This window comes from Pinus tabuliformis, chromosome J (genome assembly GCF_031772625.1).
Source record: "Pinus tabuliformis cultivar Carrire ecotype Pingquan chromosome J, CPIR1, whole genome shotgun sequence".
Lineage (NCBI taxonomy): Eukaryota > Viridiplantae > Streptophyta > Pinopsida > Pinales > Pinaceae > Pinus > Pinus tabuliformis.
The window spans coordinates 206,917,574-206,938,876 of NC_142295.1; the positions used below are offsets into that span (position 1 = coordinate 206,917,574).

The 21,303-nt window shown below is 39.7% G+C and overlaps 1 protein-coding gene across 1 annotated transcript in view; it reads right to left on the reverse strand.

Annotated features, from left to right (window-relative positions):
- The window catches only part of LOC149226410 (putative LL-diaminopimelate aminotransferase, chloroplastic), a 310,774-nt gene that overhangs the window by 114,186 nt on the left and 175,285 nt on the right, over positions 1-21,303 (reverse strand). Inside the window, 1 exon segment of the mRNA XM_089377483.1 lies at positions 3,752-3,802. Within this exon segment, the coding sequence (XP_089233609.1) occupies positions 3,752-3,802 (51 nt within the window).

Here is a 21,303-nt window from a genome sequence, read left to right on the forward strand (position 1 = left end):
GGGCAGAGAGCTTGGTTTATGTTCATTACAACTTGCGATTGTTGTCCCCTTACTGTGAAGATGCAAAGTCTAATAAAGACCTATTGATTTGGGACAAGAATCCAGAGGAGCCCAATTTGGAGGATGGAGTGTTGCGATTAGAGCAATTAGAGGATGCTCTTATCCAGGTATGTCCATTGTGGTATGAATTTTCCTTATAAAGCATTTCTCTAATTCATGTTTTTAATTTTTTTGTTAACTAGTGTTTTTTACTTTTGCATGAATTTTTTGAGCGATTCCAGGATGATGACGATCGTGTTGATATGCCACCCCCACCCCCATCTGGTCCCTTGGTTCCTAGGTCCCATGGTTCAATACCAACAGCAAGGGGTTCTTCTTCATCAGTTTCAGTGCCACTGCCACAACTTCCACAGGCACCATCTTCTTCATTCCCACCACGTGGAGGCCCACCGCCGCGTTCTCTTCGTGGTGGAAGGAGGAGAGATCAGTAGATATATTCACAATTTACTACTTTTGTCAAAGATTACTCATTAGACTTGTAGGCTTGTGAATTTGAATTTTGAACCTTTTTTGTCTTGGCGGTGACCAAGTGACATTTTTGTAAACATTATTATTTGAATTTTGGACATGACAAATGTTGACAGTTGCTCACTTGCTAGATAAATCATAATATGCTCTATGTTTTATGTTTTATAATATGCTTAAATGTTTTTTGTTTTATAATATGCTTAAAAATTTGATGTATGTTTGTAATCGCTAGAATAAATGTGGTTGATGTACATACTAGTAACTACAATGGAATCATGGATGCCATATCTATCTTGATTTATGCAAAAATATGCATGTTTTCATGTCTTCTACAACTAATTTGGTATTTGGGATGTTTTTTTTTAGTATAAATGCAAAAGAATATAATATATATATATATATATAGCAGACGCTTCCGCAAACGCTTCGCTTCCTAAATTTTTGGAAAATGACGCTTCCGCGTCCCCGTTTCGTCCCCGCTATGTGCAACATTGCTCCGTAATTCTACCCCACATAGTCCAACACTTCTTGCTCTTCCAATGTCAGATCAAGAGACATCTTCCATCCGTGATAGTCAGACTTCTCACGGAGCTTGTCTTCGGCCGGGTAGTGTGATGAGGAACCCATGAAGCCTTTTTGACCTTTCCAACTATCTTCAGTAATTGCTCTTTCACTCTTGCTTTGGCTTTGTCTTCACCTCAACTCTGATACCATGTTAAATTATGGTATGTTCTATGCTTAAGAGCAATTTACTTCAAATCTTCTTATTAGTCCAATATCAATTTCCAAAATTGCAATCACATCAACATGATAGTAAAATGTAGATAGAACATAAATGTAAACAGTGGGAGACAAGCCAAGACAAGAGACACAAGATGTGGCACCAGCCAGGGACAAACCCCAATGCAGGGAAACCCTTTGATCAATTCTTCTTATATTCTTCAATAATTCAGCGGACAGAGAGAGATACTACAATTACACAAACCTGAGATTTTATGACAGCAAGAATAAAACCCTAACCAGCAAGGTCAAAGCTGGTCAAACAGGTCAATAATAACCTCAAGTCAACCTCAGTCAACTCGGCCTCCAACAGCAAGCACAAGCAGACCAAAACAGTCCTGAAATGAAGGTCGAACAGCAGTCAACGAAAGTCAAAGTCAAAGTCAACCCTCAACAGTCAACGCTAGTGAAATATATGGTCAAACAAGTCAATGCTTTGCTGCCCATAAATGCGGCTAGCCTAGGAGAGGCTGCCCAACCCAAACCGCAGTCAAACAGTCCTCTTCGCTGGTCAACACAGTCAAAATACAGCTCTGCTGCTCCACGGTCAACCCTAATCAACGCTGCCCTAGATCAGACTTGCGTCCTTCCTTCTTCCCACGTGTGAGTGTCTTCCTCCTCCTATGCATACCCAATCAGACTAGGAGAGAGAGGAATGAGATGATGAGATGAGTGCCATAATGCCACAAGGTCTCCTCCTTTTATATGCCAAGTTGAGGATAAGCGAGGGGTGTGAAACACTGTTTTGCTTGCTGGCCGACCTTGACAGATTGTCAAGAAATACAAATAAATTCATATCTCCATGAATACATGTCGGAATAGGATGATCATTAGATCAATCCTACACCTCTCGATGAGAGGAATCCAAGAAAAAATATCAGCTGCCATAAATAAGGTGACCTACATGGAGTTTGGCCCTAGTTGCCAATTTTAACATTTACCCTTTTGTCAACCCCTTTCTCGTCTTTTTCTTGTTTTCTAGTATCCCTTTTACTTAATTTCTTAAAGTCCCCTTTTCTTGAATATGCATTTTATTGCGTGGGGGTTTGGGATAATTTCACTTAGTTCTTTTCAGGTATGTGTTTCATTGCATAGGACTTGGGGTAATGGCCAGCAGTACCACTCTACCCAAGAGTGACAACAATTGATTAGGTGATGATGATGACCATGAAGGTGAAACAAGGCAAGAGGCACAACTTCAAAGTATCATGATCCATAATCCAATTTCAACCCATGTTCACTACTTTTATGTCAAACACATATGCCATTAACACTTAATATGAAGCAATGAACAAATGTACTTAATGTGGGTTGAGCACCAAATCACCAAATGAGTGATCTGAGCATGGTGTGAGAAGCATCTGTGGGCAATTGTCTGCAGAGAATCCTAAATGTCATCATTGAGACAGCTGTCTGTGTTGTGGATCATCGGAGGAAAAATCTCCCGTTGCCCTTAGAAGTGAGGGGGTGATAAGCCCTACCTACCAAGGGCCAAAACAATAGAAAGGTTTCTTTGCAGAAAGTATAGCCCTGATACTCCACATTCATAGTGGAACCTATCTACCAAATTACCAGACCAACCAAAATCGCGAAGGGTCACCATCCCTTCAAAAATTCCATGTGCTCCCAGTCCACATGGTCTCCATTTCACATAGGAGACCACATTCCAAGTGATAGAACCGAATTTGAAGACATTTGCAAATAGTTCTACAAGAAAACCCATGCTCAGATTTGCCAGCCATACTCCTTGTGGATTTCAGCCCTGCTGCAGATATAGGCACATTGTTGCAGAATTGGTGCTTCATTGCATCGAAATATATATGCAGCAACAGATGGACGTCTCTGTAGGAAAATTCCCTCATTCCTCCATCCACAGAAAGCTGAGAACGCTGCTATATAGGATTCTTCTACTGTCTCTGATAGCTAATAGCTTTGTAGTCAGATGCAACAAACCTCTGTGTTTCCGAAATATATGTAAATTTTTTATTTTGAATGATAATGAAAATTGTTTCTGTTAAACAAAAATTCATGTCATCGAGTTCGAGAATTTAGACTATGTCATCATATCAATGAAGATGTACCTATTGATGACATACTGGACCCATACAAAAGCATTCAGGTTATAGATCATCAGTTCTTGGTACCGGTAACTAAATTTCCTTCTCAAAAAGAAAGCCATTTATAAAATAAATATAAAATTTTACCTTTTCATAAATATTTCAAAAACGCAATTAAACCATAAAAAGTACAGACATGTCATAAACGCATTAATTTTAAGAACTTTCATCCCACCCATCTGTCATGGGTGACTAGCAAATTTTTAACCTGTCTTTCCATGATTCGTGTTTAATGAAATAGCATTTTGAGAAGCTTCCCTAAAGATACATGCCAAATATAAAATTGATTCAAACTGCATCTCCTTGATCAGGTGGCTAGTCATTACCGGATAAGATGGATCCTGCACTGCTATTGTCACATTTGAGCCAAAAACAAGCTGCCATCGAAGAAAATGAAATAGTTAGGAGAAGATGTCAACAAACATTTTGTGACGACTGAAAACTAATCTCTGCACTAATATTCATCAAATCAAAAAAGGTATAATAAATTATCCTTTCACAAATGAACAGCAGCATCTGAAATGGAACCATAGCCCATATAACAGAAAATATCAGAAATCTAGCATGGCTACATTACTAAAAATACAGGTAAATATTGAAAGTCACACATTCAAACATGAAACAAGTTGAAAATACATTAAACAAGCTGGATACTTGCTTCAACATGGCTGAATACACAGGATTGATTGTCAATCAAACAGGTAATAGATAACCATACACTACACGAGGAGAAAAACCTTACAATGCAAATGGAGCAAATTTGACAAACCTTCCTGTTACCCCAATTTTGCATGGGGTTACATGTGATTTTCATCACACATATCAGGGGTTTGCAGATTGATCGATCACTGGATGGCCTAGGGGATATGACTTCACTTGATGAGGTTATTGGTGATATAGTCGTGGATATCTTGATGATGTTTATACTCTGGTTGACTTGATGATTGCTTTCCCTTCATGTAGTAGACTTAATTATGGAAAGCCTTTTGATACATTTGGATATATAATTCCATGGGACAAATACACTGACATCTTTGAGCTTGTTTGAGATTGTAAAAGTATCTTGGTTTGGTTGGCATCATTGTGTTGTAGAGAGCTTTTGGCATAGCAACTCTCTTGTCACATGGTTTCATCTCTTTGGGGTTATCTTGGTGTGGTTTGAGTTACTTGATGTGAGCCCCCTAGCTTCGTTGAAGGATTTTGACAGCTAGAGCACTTTAAGATGACATGAGCTACCACTATTGGAACAGTTCTCCCCTTCTACACATAATTTTATGTAATCCTAACCGTCACAATGGCTAGTTGAACCATTTCGACCTAGTTGGAGGCTTACGATATGAATGCCCTTGCTTATGTGGCTTGAGTGGTATATGAAGATGTGGACTAGGATTTCATGTGGAACATTCACCTTATTGCTACATGTTTTCATGCATGCCTCTTGAGTTTGTGATGGAGCACCCTAGGGTTCTAATGTTGACTCAATATGGTTTTGGCATAGATGTATCATAATCTTTGAGAAGCGGTCCACTTATCCATTGACACATTCAGATATTGACTACACTTGGAGATTGAGCTTGGGAGGTAGTCTGAGGAGGTTGGCTTCTTCCTTGACCAATTCTTAGAATGTGGTTTCACTTTACACCAGTGTAACAGGAATCGGCGAGTACTCGCGATTCCTAATCTGATCGCCCGTGAAACGATCCGATCCGAAACTCTGCGAGTCAAATCGCGTTGACCGAGTTTGACTCGTGGTCAACGCGAGTTTGACTCGCAAGTTTGCCGATTTTTCTGATTTTCCCGATTTTGCCGAGTCCTGCCAATTTTGGGTTTAGGCTTTTCGCTTGGGTTTATCAGTCCACCGTCGACGCCGCAGAGCTATTCCTAGATTCCATACACCGCAGAGCTTACGTTGCAGAGCCATTCATGATTCCATACACCGGATTGTTGACAATGCATACACCGTAGAGTCGCAGAGGCATTCCGAAACACATTGATATATGTCTTGGAACACGTTGAAACAATGCAAAAGTCTATCTAAACCCTTCAGATAAATGTGCTGCAAGTTTGCAACACATTGAAACAGCCTGAAATTATAAATGTAATTCTGATTATGTCTCTCGAGTCAAAGTATCGGGTATGACCAGAGGAAACCCTAAACGATTAAATTATGCTTTATTAAATTGACTCGAGACCATGGGTGCTTTGATTGTTGAACACAATAATATTGTAACGTTCAGTTCACTAAAACTAAAATGCATAGTTTCTATATAAATATTGTAATGTTCAGTTCATTATTATGTGCGTCAAAATAAAACTTAAAGGTTTTGGCAAGATTTGTGCTGGACAATTGGTATCATACCATATACTTCCATTTGGGGGTCTTTTATGAATAATGTTCTTTCTACCATTGATATGTATTTTTATTTCGATTTTTATTTTCTCATTACAGAAGGTTCAATAAGTAATTGGAAATTTGTTGTAATTAAATTTTTTTAACGTTTTCTTGATAATTACGGAAAGTGTGGATGAATATTGTAATTGAGTTCACTAAGAGATTATTTATGTGTTACTTTACTCGAAGAGGTTTGGTATTTAATAAAGTGAATATTTTTATTATTATTTTTGGATATTTTGTATGTAATTATATTTTCAAATATGTGGTAAATTGCTCTTTTTTGTGTATTATTATTGTATTGAATTCTCTTGAAATATCACCCGCTTTCACTAAAAAAACATCATAATTAGAGTTCAGGAGGTTAAGATATCACTTATTAAAAATCAATTATTTCCAATGTATTTTTTGTGACGGGTATGAGATACTTATTCATTCATGATATTTTGGAGATCTCTTGATATTATGCATTGTTTGGACATGCCTTCACTGAATATTAATGAAAAACGTTTTTTTTTTTTTAATTCAATATATGTGTATATTTTTATTTAATGATTTTAGCGATTTTTTGCCAATTTTTTCCCGATCCGATTAAAACTCTTCGCTCTTTTGCCTCGCCAATTTATTGCCAATTCCGAGTCTGGTAACATTGCTTTACACTATTTTATTCATGTTTTTGGAGGAATGCACCCTTTGGAGGGATGCTATGAGAAACTTGAAGCATCCTTACATTATCAAGCCCTAGCTTTTCAGTAGAGCACCTTCTCTCTTTATGATTTGATGGATGAGATGCCTTGTTTAGAGAGCCACATGTGCCATCTTTAGAGGAAACATCGCACACATTTCCGTGTTCTTGGTTGAGACATTCCATTTGGAAATGCTACACTTGCTACTTTGAGAAGGTCTACATAATTGTTTGTAGCTTTCCCTCAGGAGACATCCCACTTTAGAGGTTATCTTGCACACTATTTTAAGCTATTGTTGTGGACATCCACCTTTTGAGGACCCACACATGTCACTTTGGTGTTTCATCACATATTGAGGCATTTATTGATGGAGCGCTACACTTTGATGTCTTTGGAGGCTAGAAGATGAAGTATGACATGATCTTATTACCCCTTTTAGATGGAGGCATCACATCTTCATGGAATTATGTTGTTGGAGAGTTCTACACATGGCATGACCACTAACTATTTTATGTATTATTGACCTTGTCCTTCTAGTCCTAGACCATATCTAGGGTTTGACATTGGATATTATTATTTATTTGTAGATGCAAATAGAGTTAAAACCTATATAAGGGCTTGCTCTCTTTATTATCTCTCATGGTTGGATTTGTGAGCAGTTCTCCTCTTGTAGATTTGTTTAACATCCTTGGAAGACATAATGTAAAGTTCAAGTGTTCTTCCTTATCATATGTGAAGCTATGTCTTGTTTCTACTTGTTGTTGATGTATGCTATGAGTTTCTCTCAAAATCTTTGTTATGGAAGGCCATCAAGAGGGATGTATTTACCACATTCAGCAGGGTTTAATGTTAGAGTTCATTTCCTCTTGATCTCCTCTAAATTCATATTTTTTAATGTATTGTCTGTTGATTTGGGGTAGCATCGGATGTGCTCTAGCCATGAAATTTCGTGGAGAGGTTGGGGCACATGAGATCTCCAATACCCAGAAAGGGTTTGGGCAGATTCTAAACAGATCAGGATATATTAAAATAATTAATATTTTTAATGGAGTCCCTAAGTCTAAACTTAGGGAAAATAAAATATTAATGCGTATTAATATGAATCTATGTTAGAGTGGTCCAAAAGACATGGATAGTACAACAGATGATCAGTCATTCTATTCTCTAAAGCGGGGTTTGCTAAGAGAGATAGAATTAGTGATCGGGAGAGCAGCTGAGGGGCATTGAGTACAGAGAAATAGAGAAGGCAGAGATTGTGCAAGGAGAGCAGCACAGCAACCAAGGAGAGTGACGCAGAGCCAGCAAGGGCTCACGCAGGGCCACGCAGAGGCAGCCAAGTGTCACGCAGAGCACCAGAGAGGCCAGCGTGTCTGACGCAAAGGCCTAGAAGCTAACGCGGGGCCTCCTGGGGCTGACGTGGGCCAAGAAAGGCTAACACAAGGCCAACGTGAGACAAACAGGGGCTGACGCAGTCCAAATTGGGCAGATGTTGGGGTTGCAGGAGCAGTTTTGTGGTGAGGAGCTGCCGGAATGGTTTTCCGGGGTTCCAGCCAAGAGATTTCTCTCAAACTGTGAGGTATAGCTGCTAAAGAAATTCTCTATTGGGTAGGCCAGTTACGGCACCCAGATTGTACTCTGATATTGCTTAACAAGAAAACCCTCAGATAGCTACACCAGTTTTCCCGCATTGGGTTTTTCCGGGGACATTGGTCCAAAAATAATGGTGTCATGTGGTGTGTTTGTTCTTGTTTCTTTTAATTTCCGATTTGTAATATGTTGAGCATGCACTGGTGGCGTTTTTTTCAATATTTACTTTGTAAATAACTTGTTAAAGAAAAATTAACAAGTAGGTAGGAATAAATTAGGAAAAGTGTAAGAAGGGTTTCTAAATTAAGTAAACTTAGAAACTTCAACATTATCTTGCATCTCTCACCTAGTTAAGAGTTGTAGTTGGATTAATACTCCATTGTAGGACTTCACCCTTATAGCATTGTTTGAGAGTGCCACCTTTAGGGCTCTCCAGGAAAATTTCTTCAATATTTAATAAGTTAATTGTTAAGGTTATTGTGGCTGTACAATAGCTCCACTCATCTTAAACATTCATAAATTGCTCTCTTAGTTTGACCTCTTGACTCTATTGGGTTGGATAGACTTCCCTTATCCACCATCACCCCCTTTATATTCACTATACTACAAAAACATGGTTATGCTAAACTATCGCTTCACATCACCTTGAGCCTTAATGTCAAAGATTTAGCAATCCTACTTAGGGATAGCCCCCTTGTGTTGGAGAAGAGCCAACCTAAAGTGAGAAGGGGAGTTATTGAGGTGACAGTGGTTAACAGTTAGCCCCTCTAAGTTGCACTTGGGTTTTCACTTTCTGCTCAGGAATTCTACACATATAACTGAGAATTCGGGAGGTAACACCTCCTATTTTCACAATTATATAATTCAAGCATAAAAAGAGATTTTGGACATAATATACAAGCTTAAACATTCAAGATAACAGTGTTTTCTCCGTCATCACCAATAAATAGTCTATATGGACATTTTTAAATAATATAAAATACTTATGGTCCAAAAACACGACTGAGTAAAAAACTTATCAAGACAATTGTGAATTTGATGTTACAAAATGGGAAATAATATTTGGTCTTGACTCTTCACTGTAAAAGAATGTTTGGGTCCACATTCTTCTATAACTAAACATGAAAGGATCATAATCAATATATCTATAAAGATAATAAAAGAAGGGCAAGTCAAACCCATTCAGCTGAAGAAGTCCAAGAACACCCAAGTCTCCCACCATTTGACATCTATCTAAAACACTTGGTCATGAAAAGAGTCCAAGAATGGGGCAGAGAGCAAACCGGAATTACACAGCAGACTCATCAAGTCAGCGTCAGACAAACAGGGGCAGCTGCCACATCATGCTCTAATGCTGACCTATTTGTCTTTGTTAAAGGAATCTCAATTACTGTCATTCTTTTGTAATCCTCCAAGAGTGACATCAATATAAGGGAATAGGCATCCATAACAAACATATAGAAGTTGAATAAAACCCCCATTCGGTCATGAATACCCATTAATCTGTAAACTTTGGATCGGTTCTTTACATTTTATGCCAGAAATCTGCAATTAATGTATTTTCATACCTCAAACACAAAATCTGACACTAAATTTTTACCAAAAGATGCCAATCATTTCACAGTAATGCAGTTCATACTGCAACAACAAAATTGGAAAGACCCTGGTATACACCATATTTAGAGAAAGAGTAGACATGAGATGAATTCTAGGCTAATGTGTGCCCTTTTAATACTGTGTAAAGAAACACAAACAATGGAAAGGAGAAAAAAGTTATATCAGTGGCAGTAATGTTACACAAGGGTCATTTCCCATAATAGAAGATACCAAAACAAATACCACACATTGACCAATCCATTAATAGAGTCCGAGTTAAGTCCAAGAAGACCGAAATCTCCCACCATTTGACATCTATCCAAAAAACTTGGACGTGGTAAGAGTCCAAGAATGTGGCAGAGTGCAAACCAGAATTACACAGCAGAATCATCAAGTCATCTCCCTTATGGGTAGACTATTCAAACAAGCAGAGTGGCTAAATCTTCCTCTCAATATGCTGTTCATTTGAAACAGTAATAAACAGCAATCATCGTAACCAAGGAAGCTTTCAAGAACATATATATCTCAGTGCAGAAAGTCTGCTCCTGTGTAGAAATTCTCTCAACAATTAAACACTCAATATGCAGACTTCGTCTCACTCAGTCTCTCACACATGAGAATTTCACATACACTGCTCTTCTGAAAATAAAATAATTAAAAACTTTATTCAAGAATAGGAAACAACTTTCCCTCCCCATTAAAATTGTCAGAACACGATAAACACATACAACTGCATTATTTCATGGGCACCTGGCCTCTAGAGTGGTTAAATATTCCTCTCCATGTCCTGTTCATTTGCAATAGTACTAAACTGCAATAATGGTAACCAAGGAACCTTTCAAGAACATAGATATCTCAGTACAGAAAATCTACTCTGTGTAGACATTCTCTCAACGATTAAACACTCAATATGCAGACTTCATCTCACTCAGTCTCTCGCACATGAGAATCTCTCATACACCTATCCTCTGCAAATAAATAGTTGAAAACTTTATTCAACAATGGGAAACAACTTTCCATCCCCCTTCTCAGAAGACAATAACACATACAACTGCATCATTACTTGGACAACCGACCTCTACAAGAATGGCTCATACAGCTAATTATTATTCTCTAACTCGCTCTATTCTAAGAAACTAATGCCAAACCATAGGCCATGGCAATCCACTGATCAGTGCAATGAACTTACATTTCACTATCGGAATAGCAACCCCCATCCCTTCCCTCATTTCCTAGTTATCCCTGCTCTAGTAGACTTACTATGCCTTCCTCATAGCTGTTGCTCTTCTAAAATTTCCATGTTCCTCTTGTAACTGCTAAAAGAATGTTGAATGAATTAATTAACATGGAGCAAACAGCTCAATGATAATACAAAGATATTTACAAGAATAGAAACATCAGGTTTCTATGTAGAATATCGAACAAACAGTTTCATCTAAGAAACTGCTAAAAGAATAAGAATAGAAACATCTAAAAGACTGAGCATTACTAAATAGAGATATAGAGATATATTCTAATACCCTCCCTTAATGCTCAATCTATTTACAACACCAATAGACCCGCGAAATTTTACAAATTTATCAGGACCAAGAGGCTTGGTAAAGATATCGGCGGGCTGCTCTGTGGTGGGAACATAGTGCAACTGAACGGAGCCATCTTCAACCAACTGTCGAATGTAGTGGCAGTGAGTTTCCACATGCTTTGTTCGTTCATGAAAGACAGGATTCTTGGCAAGTTTGAGCACTCCCTGATTATCACAAAACAAAGAAGTAGGCCCTGTCTGAAAAACATGCATATCTGCAAGCATACGACGAAGCCAAACTGCCTCACAGGCTGCCTTAACTGCTCCCCGATACTCTGCTTCTGTTGAGGAGAGAGCCACAACCTGTTGCTTCTTACTAGTCCAAGTAACAGCTCCAGATCCTAGACTAAACACATACCCAGCTGTAGATTTACGGTCATCAACCGAACCGGCCCAGTCAGAGTCAGTGTAGCCACTGAGAGTAGAAGTGGAGCTGTGAGTATATAAGAGGCCGTAATCAGAAGTACCACGCACATATCGTAGCACCCGCTTTGCTGCTATCCAATGATCAGCTTTAGGAGCTGACATAAAGCGAGAAATGTAGCTTACTGCAAAACTGATGTCAGGTCTGGTAGCAGTAAGATAGATGAGACTGCCCACTAATTGCCTGAATAAAGTTTCATCCACAAGAGGAGAGGATGACTGTGCTGAAAGTTTGAGCCCTGGTTCCATAGGAGTCGTGGCCGGTTTGCAATCCTGCATTCTGAACCTTTCCACAAGATTTTTGGCATACTTGGACTGAGAAAGAAAGATCTGATTTTCAGTCTGTCATCTCAAAAGTTCTGCATAGATCTTGTTTGATCCCATGGATCAAATGTGCAGAGCTGCCAGTAATGATAAGATCATCCACATAGACAACTACAAACAAGATATCATCATCAGTATGCTTGATATACAGGTTTGCATCAGATGGACTCCTCTGAAAACCTTGATTTGTCAGATACTGATCAATTTTTATGTACCAAGCCCGAGGAGCTTGTTTCAATCCATAAATGGCTTTAACTAACCGACACACTTTCTGTTCTTGACCAGCAACCTTGAATCCTGGAGGCTGCGTCATGTAGACTTCTTCTTGGAGATCACCATTTAGGAACGCACTTTTTACATCCATCTGATGAACTTTCCAATTGAACTGAGCTGCTAGGGCAAGCACAAGCCTGATAGTACTCATCTTGGCTGTAGGAGCAAAAGTCTCCTCATAGTCGATGCCTTCCTGCTGTGAAAATCCTCGAGCCACAAGCCGAGCTTTATACTTGTCTAAGGTTCCATCAGCTTTGTATTTGACTTTATACACCCATTTGCAGCCTATGGGTTTTTTGTCTGCGGGAAGATCAGAAAGAGCCCATGTGTGATTCTTCTGAAGACTCTGAAATTCTGCTTCCATAGCCTGTTCCCACTCAGATATACCCTTAGCTTCTGAATATGTTTGAGGCTCAAAAGTACTGTGAAGGTTAGCCATAAGAGCAAAATTGACTGAAGACTGTTGTCTGTTCTTATGCCTAGAAGTTCTACCTTCAAGGAGCTCATCATCCCGGAGATCACCTATGGTTTTAGCCCACCATTTTGGTCGAAGAGAAGAAGAACCAATATCAGGATTAGAGGGACCAATATCAGGAGGAAGAGAAGCAGGCTCAGGAGCAATAGGGATAGCAAGAGGGGGATTAGCTTCTGGAGGAAGCTCAGATAGAGTAGTATCAAATCTTGATGCTACATCATCCCTCCCATCAGATGAACTGACTGGAAGAAGAACACTGTGAGGCGGATCCTCAGAACGCTGCTCAGAAGAAGAAGACTGAAAGAATCCTCTGTCTTCATCAAGTACTACATCTCGACTGAAGCTAAGTCGACCAGTGGCTATATCTATCAGCCTATAAGCCTTGTGATGATCACTGTATCCTGTCATCATGAGTTTCTGACTTTTGGAATCCAACTTAGATCGCTTAGCAGATGGAATCCAAACATATGCAACTGAGCCAAAAACTTTGAGATGACTGATTTTAGGCTTACGACCAGACCACACTTCTTCAGGAGTCTTCCCTTTAACAGCCTGAGTAGGGGATCGGTTAAGAAGGTAAACAGCAGTAAATACTGCTTCAGCCCAGAATTTGTTTGGAACATTCCGGTGTTGTAACATGGAACGAGCCATTTCAACAACCGTGCGATTGCGACGCTCGACAACACTGTTCTGCTGGGGAGTGTAAGGTGTGGTGAATTGACGTTTGATGCCATGAATATCACAGAAGTTGGCAAAAGCTGAGGAACAAAATTCCCCCCCATTGTCGGTCCTAAGGGTCATGATATTACAACCAGATTCTTTTTCAACTAAAGTTTTAAACTTCTGAAAGGTACTAAGAGCATCAGATTTATTTTTTAAAAAATACACCCACATCTTTCGACTGAAGTCATCTACAATAAGTAAAAAGTATTTGCAAGCAGTTATAGAAGCTGTATTCATAGGACCACAAATATCAGCATGAAGTAACTGAAGTACCTGGGATGCGCGCCAAGATTCTCCATTTTTGAATGATGACCGATGTTGCTTTCCCGCTTGACAGGCGCTGCATACCCCCAACTGCTGAGTCTGAATATCAGGTAATCCTGACACAAGTCCCTCCCGAGAGAGCTGAGAGAGATACTGCATATTGAGATGCCCATATCGCTGATGCCATAGAGTACTGATGGGAGAGACACGAGCTGCTAGTGCCACTTCTGGAAAGTCACCGGTGTCAAGTAGCCTGTATAGACCATGGTCCTCGAGGCCAGTAGCAACTGTTAGACTGGTCTCCCTGTCAATGATGGAGCATTTGTGTGCACTGAACATAACATCAAGCTGAGGAGAATTCCTCATAATCTGACTGACAGAGAGCAGATTAATCTCCATACCAGGAACATAGTATACATTTAGAAATATGAGCGTGCGTCCACCAGACTGTATTTGAACTGTACCCCTGCCAGCAACAGTGTACTTTTCACCTCCACCAAATACAACTGAATCACTGAAAGGTGAAAAGTCAATAAACCAGTCACGCCTGTGAGAGAAGTGGCGTGATGCACCAGAATCAATGTACCATGCAGAAGAAGGTACATGTTCTGAAGACCTTTTAGCCATAAAGGCGTAAAAGGCAGAATCTGTCTGCTCGGAATGTTCTGCAACATTCGCTGTCTGATGTGACCCTCCCTGTTTCTTTTGTTCAGCAGCAATCCTCTGCCTGCAGTCTTTCTTCATGTGACCGAACTTGTGACAGTAATTACACTGTACACTTTTCTTCCTGTTAGGATCAAAAGACTGAGATGATCTTCTCTGCTGAAAAGACTGAGAGGACTGATATTTTGCAGCAAATGCATTGTCCAAGGGCACTGATGAAGTACCACTACCAAACTGCTGTTTCCACCTATCTTGCTACAGAAGTTTGGTACATAAATCTGAAAACTTCAGATCAACAGTTGTAATGTTGAGTGTTTCAATGAAGTGTTCATAAGATTTTGGTAGACTCTTCAGGGTAATGACTACCATATCTTCTTCCTCCATGGTCCGACCAATGGCGTCGAGCTGATCTCGAATGTCTTTAATTTTGTTGAGATGTTCCTGTAAAGACATATGTTCATCCATCATGATGGAGAACAACTGATTTTTGAGAAAAAAAGCTCTGCTTTTATCAGATGTCTCATGCAATTCTTTCAACTGTTCCCAGATTTCAGCAGCTGTCTTGCCAGAAGGGATCTGTGGTAACTGATCATCAGCTACAGAGAGCTTGAGAAGCATAACAGCCTCTCGATTTCGATCATCAAATTTATCTTGATCGGTCCCGGTTGTTCCTGGACGAAGCTCTTTTCCCAAAATGAGTTGATCAAGACGCCTGTACTCAAAAATGGTCAGCAGTCTTTGTTTCCAAATGTTATAGTTGCTGCCATTAAACCGTTGATTTCCTTCTAACATCAGATTGGTAAGTGTGGCCATTTTCACCAGGAAACTACAGAAGTATGACACACAAGAACAATGTAGCTGACTGTTTATCTGATGTAAATTAGAGAACAGAATTTGTCCTTAAAAAAAAAATTTACTCAACAGAGGTATCTCTCCAGTCTAAATCAATGAGAATCCTGCTAGCACAAAAAATATAAATTTCTAAGAATTTTATTTTCCCACAGGAGCATGCAAATTTTTCCACAGGATACCAAACAAAATCCGCTGATAAAATTTCTAACAACCGGAACTGCTGATGAGTTCTTGTGATATTTCAGGGTGGAACCACAATTCTCTCTCTGCTGGACAGACTCTTAGCTGGGTCGAGTTTTTCTTGAGAAGTAGACAAGAGTCGAGTTGCCTCCCTTGATAGCTGAGTGAAGTATAGACTGTTGGAGCAAGCTTCTGCTAACAGAATTCGAGTTCTGGTCACAAGGGAGTTATATTCCCTTATGTCAGCTCAGGCCGTGGGCTATTCTCAACTGCTGGCTGCGTATTTCCTCTACAGAATGCCGGCAACCAAAAACACGGAAAACAATTTCCGGCAGACACCACGGATTGGTGACGTTGATAATTTTAACTCCCACTATCTAACCATGATGGCCGACGTGAGCGATCAAGGCTTTACGTCTCAACTGAAAACGTCTCAGCGTGTTTCAACTGCCACGGGCTGCAACAGACGGATTTTTCAAAAAACACCTGACACGGTTTATCACATACGGGCTGGAAATAAATCACGGTTTTCAGATCTATATAATCACCATGGATACGGGAACTACACAGATTACGTGAACAACACGGATACGGATGCGTATGACAGAGCTGTAATGAACCACGGGGTTTACATAATATTTGCAAGATACAGCGATTTCACAAGAAACAGGTGACGTGAAATATAATGAACCACTGGTTATAAATATACTTCCACGGGTTTGACTGATAAATCCACGGGTTTCAAAAACGGTATATACGCGGATTCACAAACTGTATATCCTTGGGTTATCACGACGGCATATGGTCAGAACGACTGCAAAAAATTATAATCACAGGATGTGGAATTATATAATCACCACGGATTTCGACTGCAAAAAATATACTCACGGGATTCGGAAATTTAAATAACCACGGGGTTTCAGAAATATATATCCACTCCAATATATATCTTCTCAGATTTCAAATGAGAATCCACATACTTCAAATATAGATCCTCGGGCTTTCAGAAAGAATATCCACGAGTTTTAAAAAAAAATGCGTATCCACTGGTTTGACAGTCTTGAAGCTAATAATCACGAATTTGCCCGCAGATATAATTTTCAAACCACGATTCTGTCTTTCAAAAAACACAAGTGAGTTTTGAGAGAAAACACCTGGATCATGAATGCTGAGAAATTCCTTGATGTGGTCGAGTAGCTGCCAGGTGAAGAAGAAGATAGCCGAATCCACGATTCCCAGCAAAACTGGCCAGTAAAAAAAAATCCCGCACCCACGAAGATATTCACCGCCACAAAGTTATTTCTTTAATAAACTGATCATGCAAGAGAAGAATCCATTTCTGTATCGAGATGGACGACTGTAAGCTTTTATCACAACGAGCAAAGCCAAGGCTAAGACTCAGTGAAGGCTGCCTGGCTTACAGAGGGCTCGACCTTAGAAAGGACTCAAGAGATTTCGATGCAAAGAGAAATACTGTTCAAGAAAAAATCTCTTAACCTTGCTCTGATACCATAAAAGAATGTTGAATGAATTAATTAACATGGAGCAAACAGCTCAATGATAATACAAAGATATTTACAAGAATAGAAACATCAGGTTTCTATGTAGAATATCGAACAAACAGTTTCATCTAAGAAACTGCTAAAAGAATAAGAATAGAAACATCTAAAAGACTGAGCATTACTAAATAGAGATATAGAGATATATTCTAATAACTGCTGCAATGGCCCATTCAATGACTTCGCCTTCTGTTGAAAATATGGGTACCAATGAGGTGTTTCCTAGCAGTGTTGCAATTCAATTGGCGATTTTTTCGCTTTGAAAAACTCGTGATCCGACACGAAAAAATCTTGGGACCCGCAAACAGCGAGTTTTTAAAGCCTTTTTTTGGTTTTTTGCGATTCATTTTGCAAACAGAGGGCAAGGGTGAGAGCTAAGGAGGAGGAGAACTCATCTACAAGGGCAAGAGAGGAGAAAAGTAAAAAAAATTAGCATCCCACGCACCAAAAAAAAAAAAAAAAAGAGTTTGGACCGAGTTGCTTCAGCAGGGCATGGTTTTCAGGTAAGGGTATCAAATTTGGCACTATTTTTTTTCTTTGTTTTTCCTTGGGTTTCAGTCACCCATATATTTTCCATGATTTTTGCTTGGATTTGACTGTGTTTTTTTTGTTATTTTTGTTGCATTTATTCGAGAGAGTTTTTTTGTCAAAAATTCAAAATCTTGATTGTTAGTTTTATTTGTTTAAATTTTTCTTGTGCCCTAGGTTCAAACATCAATCTTACATTAAAACTCAAGAGTTCAACAAAATTACAAACATGCCAACAAAATTGGACCCTATGTGGGAATTTGGTGAACCTAATGGAGGGTTGACAAATCAAATTTTACAGAATGAAATTCCACCAGGTATTAGAATATTCCTATTTAGTATTTAATACTCATTCTTTTAGCTGTTGCTATTTTTATTCGTTTAAGCAGTTTCTTAGATGAAACTGAGTGTTTCCATATTCTACATAGAAACTTGATGTTTCTATTATTGTAAATATCTCTGTATTATCATTGAGCTTCTTGCTCATTCTGAATTAATTCATTCAATATTCTTTTATGGTATCGGAGCCAGAAAAAGAGATTTCTTGAACAGTTATTCTCTTCGCATCCTAATCTCTTGAGTTCTTTCATTCCTTTCTAAGGTCGAGCCCTCTGTAAGCCAGGTAGCCTTCACTGAGTCTTAGCCTCGGCTTTGCTCACTGTGATAAAAGCTTACAGTCGTCTATCTCGATACAGAAATGGATTCTTCTCCTGCATTATCATTTCTTCATGTCTAAGCATTTTTTTGAGAAACTCTAGGATCTGGTTTAGAACAAAATTGCCGATTCTGTTTGGATAATCGCAGTCGGTTATCTTGGTGTCAGAAGTGGGATCTCCACAGGGTTTTAAGAAGGGACAGGGCGTGCAGCCATATTCACATTCTCTTCGATCAAACGGTGGCATCGAGAAATTCCGCAGAGCCTTGCGCTTCATCCGCTTCGTCCATTTGATGGGATCGTGGTCAAACGTAGAATTTTTTGCCGTGGCACCTGTGTGTTGAAAAGGGCACTTACGACTTCTGATTAGACGAGGGAGACGGAATTGGCGTAAGCGTGTCGGGTATTATTTTTTATATCGTTCTCGCCCACGTATAATCGTTTTTTTGCGTGTCGGGCATTATTTTCTTTTTATATCGACCTTGCCCTCGTATCATCGTTTCTCTTTGGGTTTCGCTCTGCGGAGTTCTGTTTTGCCAAGGGTCAATCGATCGATTTTAGCGCTAAATCGACCTGATTCCAATCCGGAAGCTCTCGGATCACCGCAGATCTCAGTGATTCTGCGTGTTGGAAGCTTTTGAACGGAATCGTCTGGCACTGTCGGCTTGGACTCAGCGGCAGTCATTACTATCAGCGGCTTTTCTAGAACTGATATTTGAATTTCCCGTATAGTAGCGGCAGTCATCAGGGATTCAAACTTGGGTTCTCCATTGTTTACGGCAGCAGCAAGAAAAAAAAAGATAGCAGAAATTCAAAAGCAGTGTGTCGGTGCTACTGTTCTCACGCTGCCTCTGTATTAGCTTGACGTTGCAGAGTAAAACGGAAGGTTTGCAATTTTCTGTGGAGATTTTTTTTCTGCTGGGTATATATATATATTTTAAAAACCTGTCTTGTAGAACAAATTCTGTTTTTTGATTTGCACCAGGATAAGCGGGCAGCTACATTAAAATTTGTGTCAAACTTTTGTTTTGAAAATGGCCACGCTCACCAATCTGATGTTAGAAGGAAATCAACGTTTTAATGGCAGCAACTATAACATTTGGAAACAAAGAATGTTGACCATTTTTGAATATAGGCGTCTTGATCAGCTCATTTTGGGCAAAGAGCTTCGTCCCGGTACAGCTGGTACCGATCAAGATAAATTTGATGATCGAAATCGAGAGGCTGTTATGCTTCTCAAGCTCTCTGTCGCTGATGATCAGTTACCGCAGATTCCTTCTGGCAAGACAGCTGCCGAGATTTGGGAACAATTGAAAGAACTGCACGAAACCTCTGACAAAAGCAGAGCTTTTTTCCTCAAAAATCAGTTGTTCTCCATCATGATGGACGAACATATGTCTTTACAAGAACATCTCAACAAAATTAAAGACATTCGAGATCAGCTCGAAGCTATTGGTAGGACCATGGAGGAAGAAGATATGGTAGTCATTACTTTGAAAAGTCTATCGAAATCTTATGAACATTTCATAGAAACACTCAACATTACCACCACAAATGTTGATCTGAAGTTTCCAGAGCTATGCACCAAACTCCTGCAGCAGGATCGGTGGAAACAGCAGTTTGGTAGTGGTGCTTCATCAGTGTCTTCGGAAAATGCATTTGCTGCAAAATATCAGTCCTCTCAGTCCTTTCAGCAGAAAGGCTCTTCTCAGCCTTTTGATCCTGCTAGGAAGAAAAGTGTGCAGTGTAATTACTATCACAGGTTCGGTCACATGAAGAAAGATTGCCGACAGAGGATTGCTTCTGAATAGAAGAAACAGGGAGGGCCCCATCAGACAGCAAATGTTGCAGAACATTCTGAGCAGACAGATTCTGCCTTTTACGCCTTTATGGCTAAAAGGTCTTCAGATCATGTCCCTTCCTCTGCCTGGTACATTGATTCTGGTGCATCACACCATTTCTCTCACAGGCGTGACTGGTTTATTGACTTCTCACCTTTCAGTGATTCCGTGGTATTTGGCGGAGGTGAAAAGTACACAGTAGTTGGCAGAGGTACAGTTCAAATCCAGTCTGGTGGGCGCACACTCATCTTTCTGAATGTATACTATGTCCCTGGTATGGAAATCAATCTGCTGTCTGTCAGTCAGATTATGAGGAATTCTCCTCAGCTTGATGTAGTGTTCAGTGCACACAAGTGCTCTATTATTGACAGGGAGACTAGTCTAACAGTTGCTGTTGGCCTCGAAGACCATGGTCTATACAGACTACTTGACACCGGTGACTCTTCAGAAGTGGCTCTAGCAGCACGTGTCTCTCCCATCAGCACTCTATGGCATCAGCGATATGGGCATCTAAATATGCAGTATCTCTCTCAGCTCTCTCGGGAGGGACTTGTGTCAGGATTACCTGATATTCAGACTCAGCAGTTGGGGGTATGCAGCGCCTGTCAAGCGGGAAAGCAACATCGGTCTTCATTCAAGGATGGAGAATCTTGTTGCGCATCTAAGGTACTCCAGTTACTTCATGCTGATATTTGTGGTCCTATGAATACAGCTTCTATCACTGCTTGCAAATATTTTTTACTTATTCTTGATGATTTCAGTAGAAAGATGTGGGTGTATTTTTTAAAAACTAAATCTAATGCACTTAGTACATTTCAGAAGTTTAAAACCATAGTTGAAAAAGAGTCTGGCTGTAACATCATGACCCTTAGGACCGACAATGGGGGGGAATTTTGTTCTTCAGCTTTTGCCAACTTCTGTGATATTCATGGCATCAAACGTCAGTTAACCACCCCCTACACTCCTCAGCAGAACAGTGTTGTCAAGCGTCGCAACCGCACAGTTGTTGAAATGGCTCGTTCCATGCTACAACACAGGAGTGTTCCAAAAAAATTCTGGGCTGAAGCAGTATTTACTGCTGTTTATCTTCTTAACCGATCACCTACTCAGGCTGTTAAAGGGAAGACTCATGAAGAGGTTTGGTCTGGCCGTAAACCTAAGATCAGTCACCTCAAAGTATTTGGCTCAGTTGCATATGTTTGGATTCCACCTGCTAAGCGCTCTAAGTTGGATTCCAAAAGCTAGAAACTCATGATGACAGGTTACAGTGATCAT